Consider the following 20,822-nt stretch of genomic DNA (forward strand, 5'->3'; position numbering starts at 1 on the left):
AGGATTTGATGGTGGTCATTTCTCAAGGAACTAACCAGGGGGTTTTCCCCTCCCGAGCAGTTACTGTGGCTATGTACCTTTCTCTGTACACTCTGTATTACCTCTGTGCTACTGCTGCTCTCTCTCTATATATTCTCTCTATACACTCTATAACCTCTATGCTACCGCTGCTTTCTCTATACTCTATACACTTTAATCTTTGAGGTACCACTGCTCTCTCTAAACACTCAATAATCAGTGTATTGATGCTCTCTCTACCTTATATACTCTCTTTAATTCCTATATATTCTCTCGATACTCTCTTTGCTTTGGCCTCTCTATACTCTCGCTACTATGAATAGACAATGCTCATACTTTCTCTATACTCCATTAACTATCTTTTTGCCATCAACAACGTAAAAATCATCATATAAGCTGTTGGACAACCAGTTAATTGTCCTGTCCCAAACGGTGTATTCCTCTAGGCTCTGTTGTTGGGGCAGCGGAGTTGTGTGTCACAGTTGGTTGTCATAGGAGAGAATGGAAATCGCGGCTAATTACTAGTTGAATGGCCAAAATATAAAATTTAGCTGCACGATATCATAATTTGTCTCTGAAGATGAAAGTTAATTGTAAATAAAAAGAATGTCATCTATTTAAATCAAATGGATATTTGAATTAAGGAAATGAAAGGACAACAATGAAATTAAAAATTAATGTATCAATGAAATGATCAAGTAGTGAGGTGGTGCAATGTGTCCTAACCCCTTGTCCTCCTGTCTGTCCCTCTCAGACTTCAACTACACCACGGACGGCTATGAGGGCGACGGGCCCGAGGACGTCAAGTCCCAGGACGGCTCGGAGACCATGCCCTTCATCGACGAGTCCCCCACCATGTCCCCCCAGCTCTGCACCCCCCACGGAGACGCGGCATCCCCCTCCCCCCCGGAGGGGCTGCTGCTAGGGGTGAGCACACACACCGCGCACACACACACACCACACACCACACACAACACACCACACACACACACAGATAGACAGAGACGGACACAGAGACACACACACAGAGACAGACACACACACACACACAGAGACAGACACACAGAGAGACACACACACACACACAGAGACAGACACACAGAGAGACACACACACACAGACAGACAGAGACACACACACACAGAGACACACACACACACACACACACACACACACACACACACACACACACACACACACACACACACACACACACACACACACACACACACAGAGAGAGACAGACAGACAGACAGACAGACAGACAGACAGACAGACAGACAGACAGACAGACAGACAGACAGACAGACAGACAGACAGACAGACAGACAGACAGACAGACAGACAGACAGACAGACAGACAGACAGACAGACAGACAGACAGACAGACAGACAGACAGACAGACAGACAGACAGACAGACAGACAGACAGACAGACAGACAGACAGACAGACAGACAGACAGACAGACAGACAGACAGACAGACAGACAGACAGACAGACAGACAGACAGACAGACAGACAGACAGACAGACAGACAGACAGACAGACAGACAGACAGACAGACAGACAGACAGACAGACAGACAGACAGACAGACAGACAGACAGACAGACAGACAGACAGACAGACAGACAGACAGACAGACAGACAGACAGACAGACAGACAGACAGACAGACAGACAGACAGACAGACAGACAGACAGACAGACAGACAGACAGACAGACAGACAGACAGACAGACAGACAGACAGACAGACAGACAGACAGACAGACAGACAGACAGACAGACAGACAGACAGACAGACAGACAGACAGACAGACAGACAGACAGACAGACAGACAGACAGACAGACAGACAGACAGACAGACAGACAGACAGACAGACAGACAGACAGACAGACAGACAGACAGACAGACAGACAGACAGACAGACAGACAGACAGACAGACAGACAGACAGACAGACAGACAGACAGACAGACAGACAGACAGACAGACAGACAGACAGACAGACAGACAGACAGACAGACAGACAGACAGACAGACAGACAGACAGACAGACAGACAGACAGACAGACAGACAGACAGACAGACAGACAGACAGACAGACAGACAGACAGACAGACAGACAGACAGACAGACAGACAGACAGACAGACAGACAGACAGACAGACAGACAGACAGACAGACAGACAGACAGACAGACAGACAGACAGACAGACAGACAGACAGACAGACAGACAGACAGACAGACAGACAGACAGACAGACAGACAGACAGACAGACAGACAGACAGACAGACAGACAGACAGACAGACAGACAGACAGACAGACAGACAGACAGACAGACAGACAGACAGACAGACAGACAGACAGACAGACAGACAGACAGACAGACAGACAGACAGACAGACAGACAGACAGACAGACAGACAGACAGACAGACAGACAGACAGACAGACAGACAGACAGACAGACAGACAGACAGACAGACAGACAGACAGACAGACAGACAGACAGACAGACAGACAGACAGACAGACAGACAGACAGACAGACAGACAGACAGACAGACAGACAGACAGACAGACAGACAGACAGACAGACAGACAGACAGACAGACAGACAGACAGACAGACAGACAGACAGACAGACAGACAGACAGACAGACAGACAGACAGACAGACAGACAGACAGACAGACAGACAGACAGACAGACAGACAGACAGACAGACAGACAGACAGACAGACAGACAGACAGACAGACAGACAGACAGACAGACAGACAGACAGACAGACAGACAGACAGACAGACAGACAGACAGACAGACAGACAGACAGACAGACAGACAGACAGACAGACAGACAGACAGACAGACAGACAGACAGACAGACAGACAGACAGACAGACAGACAGACAGACAGACAGACAGACAGACAGACAGACAGACAGACAGACAGACAGACAGACAGACAGACAGACAGACAGACAGACAGACAGACAGACAGACAGACAGACAGACAGACAGACAGACAGACAGACAGACAGACAGACAGACAGACAGACAGACAGACAGACAGACAGACAGACAGACAGACAGACAGACAGACAGACAGACAGACAGACAGACAGACAGACAGACAGACAGACAGACAGACAGACAGACAGACAGACAGACAGACAGACAGACAGACAGACAGACAGACAGACAGACGCGCAGACAGACGCGCAGACGCGCAGACGCGCACACGCACAGACGCGCACACGCACAGACAGACAGACAGAGAGACACGCACACGCACAGACACGCACACGCACAGACAGACAGACAGAGAGACACGCACACGCACACGCACAGACAGACAGAGAGACAGACACGCACACGCACAGACAGACAGACAGAGAGACAGACACGCACACGCACAGACAGACAGACAGAGAGACAGACACAGAGACGGACAGACAGACAGACAGAGAGACAGACACAGAGACGGACAGACAGACAGAGAGACAGACACACACACACACACACACACACACACACACACACACACACACAGAGAGACAGACCTGATCACCTACACAATAGTTCACTTCCTCTTCCCCTACAACTCTACTGCTGGACTTCTGTGTTGAACTCGCACTAATGTAGGGGCAGATAAAGTTATGCAAAACTTTAATGACGTGGGTGACCACTGGTCGGAGACTCGGGGCATATCAGAGGGATGAGGTGTACAGCAGAGCAGCTAGTCTGACTTGAAGTTTCAACATGTTGCTGTCAGATGTCCATCAAATCGCAACAGTTTAGTGGAAATACTGCACTAAACCTAAACTCATACACACTGCAGTGTGTATGGGGAACCTGCATCCCCGTAACATATGGTGCCGCATCAAGCCTTATAGCCTTGCATTGTGGATGATGGGGTTTTGCAAAATTTAAAAAACTGGGAACTTCAAGCAGAACAATGGCAAATTATTTAGTTGTTAAAGTTACCGGCAAGGCTAGCCTAGCCCAGGCTGGACAATGAAGTTGTATTTTATTCCATTCTCAGTCATCTCAACGCTCAGTGTGTGTGGGTTTGCATGACATAGCCATTGGTTGTTATTCAAACAGCCTTTTTGTCAAAGAAGTGAAACATTGTAGCCTCTGAGTTCTCAATGCCTCTTTTACAAGTCTAGACAATGATCTTGCATTTCATTGGCTCTTCCTGTTCCTGAAAGTGGCTGCTGCTGACCTTTCTCACTGAGAATAAAGTGTTCCTCGTGAGTGTTGGTACATATCTATATGAATATATATCCTTCTTTCAGCCTTTAACCACAATGCAACGTGCAAATACAGGTTCAGATTCAGAATACAGGTTTTCCGGGTCTGAATCAGGAAGTGACTAAAAGTCTCCAGCTGGTGTGATGGCGCCGACAGTGGCAATCAAGCCTGTGTGTGTTTAAATAGGGACCAGACTCTGACATGGCGGAGTGATGGCACATCTGCTCGGGGGATTGGCTGCCGTCAGAGCTTCCATAAGAAACCCATTTTCCAGCCGTTTGTTGTTGGTTTTCTTTACATTTGTTGCATTTAAAGTACCTCCTTAATGCGTGTAAACCAGTAGAAAAAAACAACAAAAAACTGCTTGATTTAATGCTCAGCCTTTAGTTTATTTGTGTATATTCAATCCGAATTTGAAAGAATGTTCTTCAAAATGAAATGTGAAAATGGTTGTCAGGATGAAATCATCGCATGTAATGACGCACACTGGCGACACACAATGTGAATATGACTGAAAGATGTCCTTTCGTACATCCGCTATGTATGTGAGCTGGAGACCTAGAGCCACCAATGATAAACCAATAGCTCCATCTAGTGGTGGGAATGGGTAAGATCAACAAAGGAAAGGATGTGTCACCAACTAAAAACTCTATTTTCCCATTATCTTTATCAAGGGCACAGATCTCATTTCAACTTGGGGGCGAAAACAAACATGGACATTTTAGCATATTCTCTGGAGGGGACATCGATTGTATCACCAATGTTCATCAAATGACCTACTGTAACAGACACGCAGCCATTAATCATAGCTTAAAATATATATGAAAGAATCCCTGTTAGGCCATCAATCTTTATCACCCCATGTTGTTGTAGATATGGGCTGAATCAGTGTTTACTGTTTAGGCCAGATTTCTTCAATAACCCAAAGACATATTTCCAAGATTGTAATCCTTTTTTTATCTTGTCATTTTTTTTGTAGAAAGAACATTCATCTAATGATTTCCAATGTTAAATATAAGTGGGGTGGAAAAAAGGTTATTCACTATGCACTTCAACACATGCACCTCAATTTGAATTTGATTAGATTTGGAGTCCATACGCATATCAACCCTGGAACTGCCTCTGTAGGCTGTTTAACGCAACGCAGACGTACGGGGAATTCAAATGGGGGAAGCTTTTCATGGACGGCCAAGGTCTCCCCCTCCTCTCCCCTCTCCCCTCCCCCTGTCCTGCATCTAGCCCCCTCAACCTCAACTCTGCTTAGCCGGTGCCATTCTGCTGAGTCGACAATCTCTCCCTTGGCTGACGCAAGGAATCCTGCCCTGCCGGACCAAATAATACAGCCTGGATATATTATTGTGTGGGCGCGTGCGTCCACCCGTGCACGCCTGAAAGATATTGCTTTGTCACGAAAGTCATGACTGCAGGATAAGGGAAGATCAGTGTACGAACGACGTTGCATTAAACTCTTCGTAGCATTGAACTATACTTTGATAGGGTCAGTGCGATGCCTGGTTGAATTTCCTAGAAACGCTGTTTTTCCGTTCAAGTTGCCTTGGTACTAAAGGCTAAGTTATGGTTGGTCTTCGACGCAAGGCCATGACCACGCAGACGCTTCGACGCGGGCGGGACCCCGCTTTGGTTCTGCCTCGGTTTGTCAGCGAGCCGGTCAATCACAGCCCTTGCTGCGGCGTCGCCTCGACGCAAGGTTACCCATTTTGTAACCGCGAGGGTCCGCAAGGACGTGACGGGTCCGTAAACCCCCTTGCGGCGCGTTCGACGTGGAACCATAACTAAGCCTTTAGTACTAAAAGTGACACAGTGTGCCACAGTCAGCAGCAGGTTGGGCTGACGTGAGCAGCCAGACAGCGACTTGGGGGGCCGTGGCGCGGTGAATGGCTTTCGTTCGCACTTCGCGCAGAGGAGCGAGGCACTCTAGAGATTTGTCACACCAGCTTTCCCTCATCTCAACGATGTTTACATGTCTTTATGTATGCGTCAAGATGAAGGACGGCGGGTTTATTTATATCCCTACTGTGTCTCTATATTTGGCAAGCTTTAGTCTTCACGCGGCTGCCGCTGTATCGTTCTCGGTGTATCGAGAGTCTTGCTTGTCGCGTTTAGCGTGCACGCTGTGTTGTCTGGCTGCTTGCAAACGGCTAGCGGAATGAACACCGGCCGGTAATCAAGAGCAGCCCAGGCTTAGCCTCAGCTCAGCGCTAAGGGAGCCGGGCACATCGATTACAGAGGCCGATGGGGGAGGGAAGGAGGGGGAGGGGGAGAGCAATCAATAAAGGGAAAGGGAAGAAAAAAAACATGCTCCAGCCCATCCAGGAAGTGTATGTTGAGCATGGAGTGATAGGCAGTACAACGTTTGGCCGAGAGCTGCAAGAATCTAGCAGACAAGAGAGAAGGAGAGATGAGGAGAGTGTAAGAGAGCGAGTGGCTGAGCGAGACTTATAGAGGAAGTCACTGAGAAATAGTGTGTGTGTGTGTGTGCGTGTGTGTGTGCGTGTGCGCGTTTCAAGGCTGTCTGAGCCAAGGGGAGGGGACCAAGTGGAGGAGGGAGGAGGGGTGAAAAGAGAGGCCAGACCTCATCGACTTTGAGCCGGAACACTGAAACACACACACACACGCACACAGACACACACACACATAAACGCAGACCAGGAAGTCCAGCTGAAGGAAGGGGGGTGGGGTTAAGTAAGCGTGCTGTTCCCTGTCCGTATCCGTGTCTCGATGCGGCGCAGGGTGGTGAGAGAGCGCTGGATGTGTGCAGACTGACTTTGAGGCGACGGTGTCTTTATGTATGTATTGTAATAACAATTACAACCCGCCGAGGGTAGTGGGGACGACGCGCGCACACACCGAGGGAGAGGGAGAGAGAGGGGAAGAAGAAGAAGAAGAAGAAGGGGAGAAGAACAGCAACAGACCGGGGGGAGGGGAGATGGAGGAGGATGAGGAGGAGGTGCTGGGCTACTTGGACAAGGTGCTGGAGGAGGAGGAGGAGGAGGAGGAGGAGGAGGTGTTTGAGTACGGCGATGGGGAGCAGGTGCCCACTACCCCTCCCGCTCCTCGACACTTCAAGGTGAGGACGGCGCCGGCCGCGAGCGAGACGAGAGGCCAATAAAACCGCTGTCTCTGCTAGAGTGAAGCGTGCATTAGCAGGAGCACAGCTGTCTGATTTGTTTGTGTGTGTGTGTGTGTGTGTGCTCGTAGAGCATTTGTGTGCAACACACACACACACACACACACACCTGATGTTCTCATAGGTCAGAACCCTTAGCTAAATATAGCCGTGTGTGTGTGTGTGTGTGTGTGTGTGTGTGTGTGTGTGTGTGTGTGTGTGTGTGTGTGTGTGTGTGTGTGTGTGTGTGTGCGCGCGCAAGTTTTTCTTTGCAAGAGCAACCAGTTGGTGCGTAAGTACAGCTTCCAAAAGTGTGTTTGAAGCATACTTGAAAAGGAATGAGTTGAGGAAATAGTTTTTTTCCCCACTGACGTAATAGTGTATGTGTGTTTTGTGTGTTGTGATTGCTGGAGATAACATGGGGATGATAACGCAGGGCAGTTCTGTTCTACGACTGCTTTTATCACTCATAATGAGTCACGAAGGACACACACACACTTCATGTACTGGACTTGCAGTGTGTTTTTGTTAAAAGCAAAGCAAACCGAAATGGGGGAATCATATATGGCTGGTTGGTTGCCATGGCAAACCATTCCGTAGCTGTTAGCCGATGCTAAAGCTGCACGTTGCTACACAGAGTCTCTTTGTAAAGTTAAGGTGGGGGGGGGGGGGTATTCCACACAAATTCCCACTGTGGGAAGAAACGGCTTTTCTCTTCTCCGTTTCCTGTCTGTTTCTCAGCACACTGAGATGACTGCTGCCCGGATACTCTCTACGTGGCACCTACAACACAAACACATATGCACACACCCACAAGCACGCACACACACACGCACTTACGCACACGCGGACGCATGCATACAAAATGTGCTGATAATTATTCAATTTCCAAATCAGCAAAGTCCTCGCAGTATAGCTAACTTTCCCAGTGGTTCTTTTTCCTTGACATAATAGGAAGTAATAAATATTTTATATATATAGACGTTATTTAATGGCTGAGTGTGCTTGCTTTATTATAATGTGATACATACATGTTCACATGTATAATCTCAGCGGACAGAATCATCGGAGTCAAGATCTCTCAAACACTCATTCAATCTCCCACCTTAATCTTGGCATTCAATAGATTTAGCTTGTTATCCCCATATCAGAAAGGATCGTGTTAGAGTTGTGTCAGTAATCCCGCATGCGCACACAAACACTACAATAATTTCTGATATCATGCTGAGAAAGGGTTTTGGTTGTTAATGTTTAATCCCGCCAGGGCAGCCCTTACCACCACTGCCTCCTCATTGAGGTGCTTTATGGTCTCACCTTGGGTTATGGCACCACCGTGCCATTAATCCTATTATTAATACAAACAATATTGCTCTGATTTGTGGTTCAGTTAAACCTAGGAAAAGCCAGCTTTTCAGCTGTTTGTATCCTTTCTTGGGTTGTTACCTGTTCACATCAAAAAAAAATATTCCAAGATCTTGGTGTACCGTGACCTTGTGATAGGGGCGGGTTGAAACTTTCATTGTGTCCAAAGGTGGATAGTTGCATTACACTTTCATGGATATACTTTACACAAGTTGATTGTACTCCCTTCTAGGCTTTACATACATTACATGTGTGTACACGATGTTACTTAACAGCATGTCCCACATTATCGGGCTGGCACAGTGGGTTAGCCATGCTGCTTCACTTCCTTCACAGCAAGACGGTCCTCAAATCCTAGAGGGGGTCCTTTCTGAGTGGAGTTTGTGTTCTCCCTGTGTACACGTGGGTCTTTTACGGGTTACAGATGTGTTTTTTTTTTACACAGAACCATCAGGGGAAATCGTCATTGGAAACTGTTTGGAAAAGGGCATACATTCATCAAATAGTTGATAGGGGATTGGATCAACACTGTCTCCCCTTAGATCCTGTAGTTCCTCTCTCATGGTCTCAAAACAAAGGCATATATATCTTGAACTCTGGCGAGATGGATTCTTTGCGGGATCTCAATCTTGTGATCCAGCTGCCTTGCAAGTGTACCAGTTGCAAGTTATCACTCCTGCCCTGCCCACAACCAAGGCATTAATATCATATCATGTATGGGAATGATTAGGATTATGGATACTTTATTGATCCCTTTGGGGAAATTCAGGAAAATTCAATTAACAAAGAGTTTGAGTTTATTATATTATCGATACATGTTTTCTCAAAGGTACTTTGAGACCTTTGTTAATTTATCAGATTTCCCTTCTTAATGCTTAATTTAATATTATGAGGTTATAGTTATCAAACCATTTGGTAAAACTGATTCATTTTCATCAATGTCAGTCTCACTACGATACTGAACATTCTATTAGTACTGAGGAACACCTCTCTGGTTGATACGTGCTAGGCAGTAGCACATTCAGAACACACTGTAGACAGATGGCTGAACCTGGAGATTGACCAGCAATTCCATGCCAGTTCCAGTCCCAACAACAGTGAGCCATGAAAACATCAAGTCAGCCTGGACAAACTCAACAAACTTCAACACCTGCCCGATAAACGCATGGTCCTGACTCACCGCTCGCAGCTATTTTCAGATATTTGCTAGACCTTATGAATCCTGTGTACTGACTGCTTGGTCTGTGTGAAAAAGTACAGTATTTCTTTCCACTCAGTTCCTTTTCTATTTGTCGTAATATCATCCAGTTCAATTGAACAACTTAGACTTTGTTCATTCAACTTAAGAAATGGGTATTTTCAGTACTTTCAATCGAGAGGTGTTTCACTCTCTCTTGTTTTTTAGTTTTTTTTGCTGTTCAACATTCTCCTGCTCTCACTCTCTCTTTCTGCAGAGGGTCCACCTCTCTCTCCCCCTCTCTGCTTTCAGACATACAAAGCATGCCTTTACAGACTTGAATGCCCTTCGCTGACCGCCGTGTTGTGTGTCCGCAGGGGGACACTGAGAAGGGCCTTGAGATGAAGAAGCTGGTGCTCTCTGGCTTCCTGGCCAGCGAGGAAATCTACATCAACCAGCTGGAGGCCCTCCTACTGGTAAGACGCACACGCACCACACACGCGCGCGCACACACGAGCACACACGCACGCGCACACACGAGCACACACGCACAAGGGCTATGAGGTTAGGTTAGCGTTTGGGTTAGGGTTAGAGGACCCTAGCTGAAGACATTTCCTGACGAGGCTCACTGCACAGTGTGTGTTGATTCATCATGGGGACACATCCTGTTAGGGCAGCCTTTAGATCGGTGTCAGGTCTCTCCTCTCGATCCTCTTGAGTCTCTTGAACGCAACCATCTTTCATTTTTTGTTGACTAAAGATGAGTTCAAGTTCAAGTGCACCTTGGTAGTGGTTGAGGGCTTTTGTTGAATGGATTATCCACTCTTAACCCTTAATAATAATAAACAATAGATTTATATCATAAAGTAGATTCAGTCCCGGCTTTTGCACATTTTTACAGACAATATTATGGGGGTCACAATCTTTCTGAAACCCATTCTCACGCTCTCTCTTCTCTTCTGTCCTCTTCCTCTTCCTCTTTCTCTCTCGACTCCAGCCCATGCGTCCCCTGAAGGCAGCAGCCACCAGCTCCCAGCCGGTGCTCACCATCCAGCAGGTGGAAACCATCTTCTACAAGATCCAGGACATCTTTGTGATCCACAAGGAGTTCTACGACGCCTTGTACCCCCACATCCAGCAGTGGGACGAGAAGGTCACCGTGGGACACCTCTTCCAGAAGCTGGTGAGAGCTCCTCTTCGTGTATGTGTTTGAGTGTCTGAGTGGGCACGGCTGTGTGCCCAAGTGTATTACTTTGGGTTTAAAGGAAGGCTACCAGAAGTAGGCTTGAGGCATACCGTTGGTGCTAAATGGAGTACAATTTGAGAGTTGAGAACCATTTCCTCGTTAGACACGTTTTATCCATTGCAACTCGATTCAAATGCAGTGAATCAAATGCAGATCATGATTAAACAGAGAGGGCTGAGGGCAAGGATGTGTCCAGACTCCAGATGCAGGTTTTTTTGTTTTTGATTCACATAAAATGGTTAGTACTTAATTAGTACACCTCAGCCTTGGGTTGTGTGATAATACACCAAATGTCTGCACGATCTGACTTTACAGAGAGATTGTTAGTATCGTGCTACTGTGCAAATTCTATCATTTAATGTTCTACGGCTCATACTTGCATCCAAAGTTATTTTCTTTGCCAAATCTTAAATCACACCTTTTTCCATAAGGGTAAGGTTTCCTGAACCAGAATAGAATAGTGATAACATCTGTGATCATGATCCAGCCTGAAAAACATCTCGATATGATATCTTGCAATATTGCCCACCCCCAACTCTTCCTTATACTTCATCTTGTCTTAAAGAACATAGAAAACCACCAGTCAGAACTTTACAAGCTGTGGTTTGTCCAGCTGTTGGTTGCAGCTAACTTGTGAGTGTGTTGTGTACCGTTACCGTGTCTTGTAGTTTTCTTAGCAGACCGTAATATTAGAGACCTTACCGTTAGGTATAATTATCCAAGTGGGCCTGCAGTATGATAGTATTACACAGGCTCCAGGCTGTCTCTTAGGGGAGTTACTGCTCTTGGTTCTGCAGGAGACTGCCGCTAGATGAAAGCACTTCAAGTCGAGTAGGATTATTTTTTGGGTGAATACGGGGCTTGTGTGTGGATATCTATATGCTTGCCTGGATTAAAACATTAAAAAAGGAATTATATATTCACATGATTTTATTTATTTCATGTTTTTTTTTTGCCTAAATGGACAGGAAGGTTGATTTAAAGAGAGAGAGGGAAAGACATGGTTTTGCACCATTTTTTTTACCAACGATTGAATGAATGCACAGTAGTAGGCTGATTTACCTACTCCTTCTCAAGCTTATTAGTTTCACTAAAAACACATTTGATCTGGATGTTTTGCCTCTTATTTTGTTGTTTTCTAAAAACACATTCAGTGGTTCTAACAATGTGAGTCTTGAGTACAACTTCAGAACAGCATTTAGCGGTTTTTCAAGTGCAGCATATTATTTACTTCCAATGCTGATGAATCAAATTCTATCCCAGTTGTACAAGATGAAATCATTTCTATTGCGGTGACAAGTCAAAAGTCATGGAAATTTCTGTCCTCCTCGTTGGATGTTAAACAAGTTTTAAGGGGTTACTGACTGCCTGTTCAACAGCAAATTCTCTCGCTATTCAAGATTTCATTGAATGAGCAGTTTTTTTAAGCCAAAGGTTATTTACATTGACCAATTCATGTGTGAGTGATATTTAGCCATGAGGCACCTTCGTTGCTTGACTTTAACTAATGTTCAGAAAGTGACGTATTGCCAAATGAGAAAAACATTCCCCATTGGACCATATTTGAGATGTGAACGCCGAAAGCCACGGCAGACAAAAAGAGACACATTAAAGTGCTAAAAATACATCTCCCATTACGCTATGATTCACTGTTTCTTGGACCAGTGTTCACAAAGGACCTGGTGCCTTCCCAGGCAGTGGTGGTGTAGAATTAATAAACTGTAGCAGCAACTGAAGCTACGAGCTGACTTTATTTACATGGTAAAAAAACGTTATATTCCAGTTGCGCTGACTTAGAAGGCTGCTTTATAAGTGTGTTCACCACAAATATCAATCTGTTTTGTGTTCTTCTTTGTAAGAAAGGAGATTCAACTTTGCTGTTTGTTTGCACAGAAATGTGCTTATCCTCATACGCTCCCACAATCGTCAACAGAAAAAGAAACGGAAACAAATATACAAAATGTAAAACATAAACACATCAAATTCTCTTTCTGTCTTTCTCTCTCCCGTCGTGTCTCGCTCTCACTCTGTCTGTCTTCCTCTCCCTCCCCATCCCTCTCTCTCTATCTTTGGAACCACCAACAGGAGTCCCAACACCCAGTGACACCCATTAGTAAAGTCATCAACACCCATCTGTGCTGCGCTGGTGTGTGTGTGTGTGTGTGTGTGTGTGTGTGTGTGTGTGTTTGTGTGTGACGTGTGTCTGTGTGGGTGTGTGGGTGGTGACGGCTAAATATGTAGTTGGGGCCCCAGGACTCCAGGCACAGATGGTGATTCAATCATCCGGTCTGCTCCCTCCTGCTGTCCCTTCAAGGCAGACAAGGGGTCGGCCCCGGGGCCAACCGAAGCAGTGGTTGTAGTGGTAGTAGCAGGGGCGGTAGGCTACCGGGCAGAGGGTCGCGCCTCCTCACACCTCCCAACAGAGACACTAGAGAATGGTCCAAAAGATGGCGGCAAAGCATCCAGTTGCTGTCCTGGCAACTGTCTCCAGACTTGAATGGCTGTCTGGGCTTTTCATTGGTTAGAAGCGCCGAGGGTTTGGGCCTTAATTCACTGGCAGATTGAAACACCTTGATAGTGTTGATGAGCTTCAATGCATGGGAGAATCTGTGAAGATTCACTTTGATTTGTACAGTTATAAAGTAAACCTATTCCCGATTAAACCAATTGAAGCCATTTAGGATTAGTATGAGTCATACAGTTGACTTGCTGCATAATGTTATCATAGAATCTCCCATTAGCACAGGGCCGCCTACATTCACTTGGCTTATTCAAGCTAGAGATACCAAGCTGTCATTTTGGTATGAATAAATGTCATGCGTTGTGCTTGGGGAACAGTGCTCTCTAAGTATGGTGAGTTGGGTACACAGGACTCAATAGAGACATGGTGTTAAAATGCTATCAGAACTGCTAGGTCTTAGCTCCTCTGTAAAGGGACAGCATCATTGTGGCTGTTGGTTGCAAATTACTTCTAGAAATAATGGAATCCCCCTTCTGTTTTTAAATACTCGTTATTAATATGACAAGGACGTTTTTGCTCTTCTTCTGTTTCTCAGCTGATTTCCTCTTCCCGTACCGGGTCGAAAGCCCCAGTACTGTATCATCGGCAATAACTTGTATGCTTTCATAAAAACTGAAATACTTCAAACCCTGGCGAAACAGCTTTTTTGTCCACATTATGTGGTATATTTGGATCAGCACGTTGAGCTAAGTTGAATCCATTTATCAAAGTGCTGCATTATGCTGTGCTGCGTGGGTGCTATTTCTGTATAGTATACACCAAAATAACTTTTTTCATGTTGAAAACATGAACCGAGACTCATCTCAATAATCCATAACACCAGTTTTTCAAGTAAATATTGTGCAAACTGTTTAACCTCACAATTAGAGCTTGTTCACAACTTCCCCGACTCTTCTACACGGTTCACAGGGAGAGTTACATTGGCCTGTCACAGTGGAAGTGAAGGAGTGCCCTGGCTCTAGCAGACTGATTCCTTGCGACACCAGAACACTGCTGTGTGCTGTAAGGTGTCAGTGAGATATTGGTGATCATGAATTAACCAGTTATTAACTAATCATTAACTCTTGACTTTCGAATGCAATTGTCGAACGTTTCTTTAATTCCTGCAGGGTTTGCTGAATGGTTTATAAACGCTAGATATTTGTTTGAAATAGTACCGTACTTATTTGTCAAGTTGTTCTTTTTGAGTTGGCTTTTGCTTGCAAAGTTCTGTCTTTTTTTAATTTCTTAATATACTAGATTTACTTCCAGTAACTGTCATTTATTTCTCCTGATATGTACACATGGACCACACAGCACGGTACACGATAAGTGGCTTAGCAGACATAAATTGTTTATTCCAAAGTGTGGAAAGAGAGGTTGGCTTCCCGTTGTGGATTCTGGATGCAGCTTTTAGTGCGTTCAGATTCATCCAATCAAGAGCCTAGTGGTGATGTGGTGACATCACGTGGACAAGGTGAACAGAATGTGAACGAGATGACTAGCAGGAGAGAAACCCGGACCACAGCTGTATTTGAATTAAAGCGCCTAGCTCTGGGATGCTGTGTTTGAATAGGACTATGCTGTTGGTGCGTGGGTGCGTCCGTACGTGCGTTATGCCTGCCTTTAATGCCTTTTTTAACAACACAAGTGTCTCGGGGGGAAAAAGTGAAAGCAAAAGAAATTCAGGAGATGTTTAATTTAAGCTCTATGTCACTGTAAGGCCTTTGATCATTATAAATCTGCTATTCAACAAAACAGACACATTTTATTCCAAATTTACTTTGCAGGCAAAGTGTCTGATTGAATTAAAACAATTATCACTCTGTACTGTACGGCAGTGTTCCTTTCATACCACCAAATACCTACTCTGCTGTAAAGTATCATTCCTTCCACACTATACAATACCTCCTCTACTTTATAGTGATGTTCTATTTGTTACCAAACAAAAGCCTACCTGTACTTGTATCTCCATCCCCCTATGCCTAGACTAGAATACGTCAGGATAAAAGCAAGTTGCCCCTCTCTCGGTGCTTTTTGACTGTTGTTTTCTTCAGCTTGCTGATCCCTGCCCTCTGTGTGGTGCTTTCTGTTGCAGGCCAGCCAGCTGGGGGTGTACAAGGCCTTCGTGGACAACTACAAAGTGGCCCTGGAGACGGCGGAGAAGTGCAGCCAGGCCAACAGCCAGTTCCAGAAGATATCCGAGGTGAGAGTCCCCCCCCCACCCCCCATCCAATATGTTTAGTTCAGTTCTTCAGTATTTCCTGAAAATGGGCTCCACACATTTGAAAGGTGGCCTCGAAGACCAAGAAAAGACGACCTTGTGGTGATTTAATGACATTAAGCTCCATGGAGGTCTCACCATAATCGATGTCATTGATTCAACGTCATTGTTTAGCATTTTAGAACAGCCCTGTTTCACTTTGGTTCAGTAATAGTAATATCTGAGGACAGTGTCAGAGGCTACTGAAAAAGGACTTTAGTATGGTATTCGCCGTCGTTTTGCAGGTTTTTTGCAGTGGCTTCCTAGTCCTTTTCCCATGCGTGTGTGCGGGTGCGTTCTGTGTTGCAGACACCTATTGATTAGACATTTGTTTTGTGGAGCTGTGTGTGTGTTTATACATAAGGGGATTGTGTGTGTATCTGTCTATTCTGTAGTGTATATGCCAGAGAACTATGGATCTGTCTGTATTCTGGTGCTGTGTGTGTATAAATAAACAAATGTAATATATATATTTTTTTTTTCTCTCTTCAGAACCTTAAAGTAAAGGGTCCTAAAGATTCCAAGGACTGTACCACCACCAACACAATGGAGGGTGAGTTTCTGAGTGTGTCAGCGTGGCTGGGGGGGGGGGCTGTGTGTGTCCTGCCACATTCGGCGTGCTGCTGCTTTAAGACTTCAGCCCTGCCCATTCTGCTTGTGTATGCAGTGGCGGGCTTTGGGAGCAGTGCATGTTAGAGCAAACTGCTCCTCTCGCTCTCTCTCTCTCTCTCTCTCTCTCTCTCCCTCTCTCTCTCGCTCTCCATCTCTCCTCTCCCTTGTTCTGAGAGGGGAGTCATTGAGCAGAAGGAGGGGTTCAAGAGGAGATGTGGGACATGGAGGTTTTGCTGGTGCTGAGGCTGTGCTGTAATTGCACATACGGTAAAGACGGACGCGGTCTTCCCCGAAACCTTTTCTTTTTCGGTTCACTTTTATCGATGTTTTGCGTGAAGCGGATGCGATGTTGCTGCTGCGGTTTTTGTCGCCACGGCGATCCTGAGACGGGCAGTGTGTGTGAAGTTAGTTGCAACTCTGCTGGGGTGGTGATGACATTTCACACGCTATCAGGTGATCTTGTCTGAAGAGGAACGAGGGTGACGAGGGTGAAGGATCGTGTGGTTGGCTGCGAGGAACTTTTGGATTTAATCGTTCTCAATCATATATCAGTCATATATTTCCACTGTGAATAAGCATTAGCTTTCCGGCGTGCGTGCGTGCGTGCGTGCGTGCGTGCGTGTGTGTGTGTGTGTGTGTGTGTGTGTGTGTGTGTATATCTGCACTTAAGCTACCGAAGAGTGTGTCTCTTGATTGGAGTGTGTCTCTTGATTGGAGTGTCTATACAGGGTATTTGTGAAGGGATTCTGCTCCTGGCTCGAGTGGCTGTGTGTGACTGACAACCAGTGATCCAGTGATCACACCTCCCAGCACAAGCTGCCGGGTGAGGTGAGGGAGCTGAGCTTATCAAGATGCATGAGGGGGAGCCGGGTGGGCGAGCGGGAACGCGGGTCTGTGTACTCCTACTGGGGGCTGGTGTCTGCGACTATAAGCATTGTGTTGTGCAGACTCAATCAAGATCAATTTCTCTTTCCTTCCCCTTATTTCCCCCTCTTTCTTCTCTTTCCTTCTCTCTGTTCAGCTCTCTCTGCCTCGCTGCCGCTCTCTTTCTGTTTCTCTCTTTTTCTTTCTGTAACTCTCCCTCTCGCTCTTTATCTATTTCTATCTCTCTCTCTCTTCTTACTCTACCTTTCTCCTCTGAGGACAAAAATGAAAAGTCTTAAAACACAAAAACTTGTCCTGGGATTTCTCTTTCTCCCTCCCTCATCACTCTCTTCATCACTCTTTTTCTCGTTCTCCGCCTTTCCCTCTCTCCCTCTCCCTCCCTCTCTCCCTCTACCTCCCTCTCGGTCTCTCCTTACGCTACCTCTCTTCTCAACAGAACACATGCAGGTTGATTGTTATGCGGATGCCTACGGGATGCGGGTTGTTGCCATGGCGTTCCCCCCCTCTCTGAAATAGCGATGGCGTCTCTGCGTCCTCCACGCTCCCAGAACAATCAGCCCACTGAAGGGTACCCTGGGTACTGCCTTGATTGCACTGTGTGGTGATAATTACCGCAATAACGCTTGGAGGATGCAGGAAGGACGTTGGTGCTCTTTGGGAAAGATTGCTGTGGTGCTATTCGTAGAGAAGAGTCACAGATGACTCGATTGACGTTGTTTCTTTCCTCCGCCTATCCTTCTGTCTTTCCGTTCATCCATCCGTCCATCCGAGCGCAGCCTGAGCATGATTGGTTTGTTTGTGTACTGGCTTAGACACCTCTTAAACAACATAAGTTCTGCGGTCCCTCTGACCATCAGTCAGAGGGACAGACATTGTCTCGAACAGACATTGGGACAGTCTCGAACAGACATTGGGACTCCCAGCCTCTGTTCTGACCCTGCTTGGTTTCTAGTAGCTGCAGCCACCAGACCACAGACTCGTACAAACGTCTGTCCAGGTTGTGATGTGTAAACCACCTCATTTCCTGTACGCTTGCATAATTTCCTGTCTGTGTGCCATCAAGAACACCAGCCGCCACTGTTAGGGACAGTAACAAATTGGTTCGCTTCGAAGCACGCTGCGTGGCCCATGTTCTTCTGCTCTTCACTTTTTATTGGCCTAACGAGGTGTTACTCTAAAGATTGCACTCGTGAAATGTAGCGTGAGCAAGCTCTCAGTTCCCTCTGGTTACACAAGTCTGCCGGCTTCCACTGAAAGCAAGCAGATTGCGTAGAGCCATTGTGTGCGCTCTCAAATTCCCATCGTCAGGCAAGTCAAAGGACGGCTCCGCTAGGGATATATGCCCAACTTCACCTCCACTATGTATCCTTCATCACTTACTCCCGATCAGTTGTTTGGTTTCTCTTCCTGTCAAATCTAATGTTTCTAGGCATCGTATTCAAGTGTGTGTGTGTGTGTGTGTGTGTGTGTGTGTGTGTGTGTGTGTGTGTGTGTGTGTGTGTGTGTGTGTGTGTGTGTGTGTGTGTGTGTGTGTGTGTGTGTGTGTGTGTGTTTAACGTTATACTGCACATGAAACCGTGTAAACGTAGTGCATCTGTCAGTCCACCGGCCTATTTGTAACAGCCATATCGTGTCCCCCCCCCCAAACGTCACTGGGCCTTGACAGGTCAATCTCATCCTCTTCCTCTCTCTTTCTTTCGCTCTCGCTCTCGCTCTCTCTCTCCCCCTCCCTCCCTCCCCTGCACAAGGGTGGTTCAAGGCCTCTGGTTTGTAGCCCTGTTGACCTTGGCTGCGTTCAGGGAATACGTATCATGATGAGAGTTAAACAACAAAGGAGCACACATTTCTCCCTCATTTAAATTTGAGTGGCTCGACTAGAATTGGAAATATACTGCATAAAAGGTCACAAGAAAATCAAAAATGATGTACACAGTTTGAACTACTCAGCTCTCACTCACTCTCCGCTGGATGAGTTCTGGTCCTCAGTGTTGAGCATGCGGAGAGCTGGCCTGCTGCTGGTGCTGCTGCTGATGGAGGCAGCATCCCTAATGGGCAGCCTCATCAGAGACCCAGCAGGTTCCCCACTCCCACATTCTCTTTGGTCAGAAGCACATGCCTCTGTGTGTGTGTGTGTCTGAGCATGTGTGTGTGTGTTTAACCACACATCACCCCCCTGTGCATTTCTCTCCTCTCCTCCTCCAATTTATTTCATTATGATATTTGAAACTATTTCACACTTGCTGTGAAATAGTTTCACAGCAAGTGCTGTGTTGCAATAGTAATCTAACGGTTATCATTTCTGGAAAATATATGTGTGGTATGTTTCTATTATTAGATGACACTAGAAAACACTTGACTATATCTCCCAGAAATGTTTTTTCTCCTTTTTCACCTGCTACTCCGATCCTCTTTTCATAGCTCATTTTTTCTCTCTCTCTCTCTCTCGCTCTCTCGCTCTCTCTCTCGCGCTCTCGCGCTCTCGCTCTCTCGCTCGCTCTCTCTCTCTCTCTCTCTCTCTCTCTCTCTCTCTCTCTCTCTCTCTCTCTCTCTCTCTCTCTCTCTCTCTCTCTCTCTCTCTCTCTCTCTACGTGGCGTATTCCCTTTCAAGCAGCTCTCATATGTGTCATCCATGTTGAAACTCTCTGGCAGCGAAAGAGCCCACTGAGAGCTAACCCTATGGAACTATAGAGGGAAGGCTTCAATCTCGACATGGCCGCTCGTGTGTGTGTGTGTGTGTGTGTGTGTGTGTGCTTCTGCAGTGGGATGCGCCCCACCATGCAGTGCAGCAGTCTTGCTGTATGCAGAGTTTACCTAGTAGCAGGCGTTGCGCTGCCGCGTGCAGCCAGGGCCAATCGGAGGTCAGGGATGTAGGCTTGGTGGCTGTGAGTCAGCCCGCAGATTAAGCAGCTTGTCTGCTTGGGTTCAGGATGCAGTGCAAACACGTTCACACCGGCCCTGTGTGTGTTTGAGTGTGTGTGTATGCATATATATTGTGCGCTTTCGAACCTCCGCCTCCACCTCCGTCAGTTGTCACATAGAGATTGCACCGTTGTCGGTTTGTTACTATTTGAATGTAGGAGCTCTGATCGAACTTCAACTCCACTCGTTAAGTGTTTCAACTCTGCCTGAATCGTCCTGTTTTCAGGAGCTCAACACTGTCTGTGCTTCCTTCTCCACAGCCCTGCTGTACAAACCCATCGACCGCGTCACCAGAAGCACCCTGGTCCTCCACGTGAGTTTACACCCATCGTCAATCACACATCAACCCTTCATCGCTCCCTGAACAAAGGCATCCAGCGGAATCCAAAGAACGAACCAGTCGACTCCAAGGACATGTTCTGCCTAGCAACGGACTCCAAGGGGGTCTT

At 46.4% G+C, this 20,822-nt stretch overlaps 1 protein-coding gene across 3 annotated transcripts in view; it reads left to right on the plus strand.

The window, feature by feature from the left end:
* The window catches only part of abr (ABR activator of RhoGEF and GTPase), a 100,265-nt gene that overhangs the window by 23,892 nt on the left and 55,551 nt on the right, over nucleotides 1-20,822 (plus strand). The window contains exons 2-7 of one of the 3 annotated variants that reach the window (XM_060057311.1): nucleotides 773-945; nucleotides 10,326-10,424; nucleotides 10,946-11,131; nucleotides 15,793-15,900; nucleotides 16,450-16,510; nucleotides 20,634-20,686. In XM_060057311.1, coding sequence (XP_059913294.1) covers nucleotides 773-945; nucleotides 10,326-10,424; nucleotides 10,946-11,131; nucleotides 15,793-15,900; nucleotides 16,450-16,510; nucleotides 20,634-20,686 — 680 coding nt within the window. Of the gene's footprint in view, nucleotides 1-772; nucleotides 946-6,931; nucleotides 7,371-10,325; nucleotides 10,425-10,945; nucleotides 11,132-15,792; nucleotides 15,901-16,449; nucleotides 16,511-16,709; nucleotides 16,837-20,633; nucleotides 20,687-20,822 lie in introns of those variants that run through there. The other 2 variants (XM_060057312.1, XM_060057313.1) reach the window with 2 other exon arrangements.

Source organism: Gadus macrocephalus, chromosome 7 (assembly GCF_031168955.1).
Source record: "Gadus macrocephalus chromosome 7, ASM3116895v1".
Classification (NCBI taxonomy): Eukaryota; Metazoa; Chordata; class Actinopteri; order Gadiformes; family Gadidae; genus Gadus; species Gadus macrocephalus.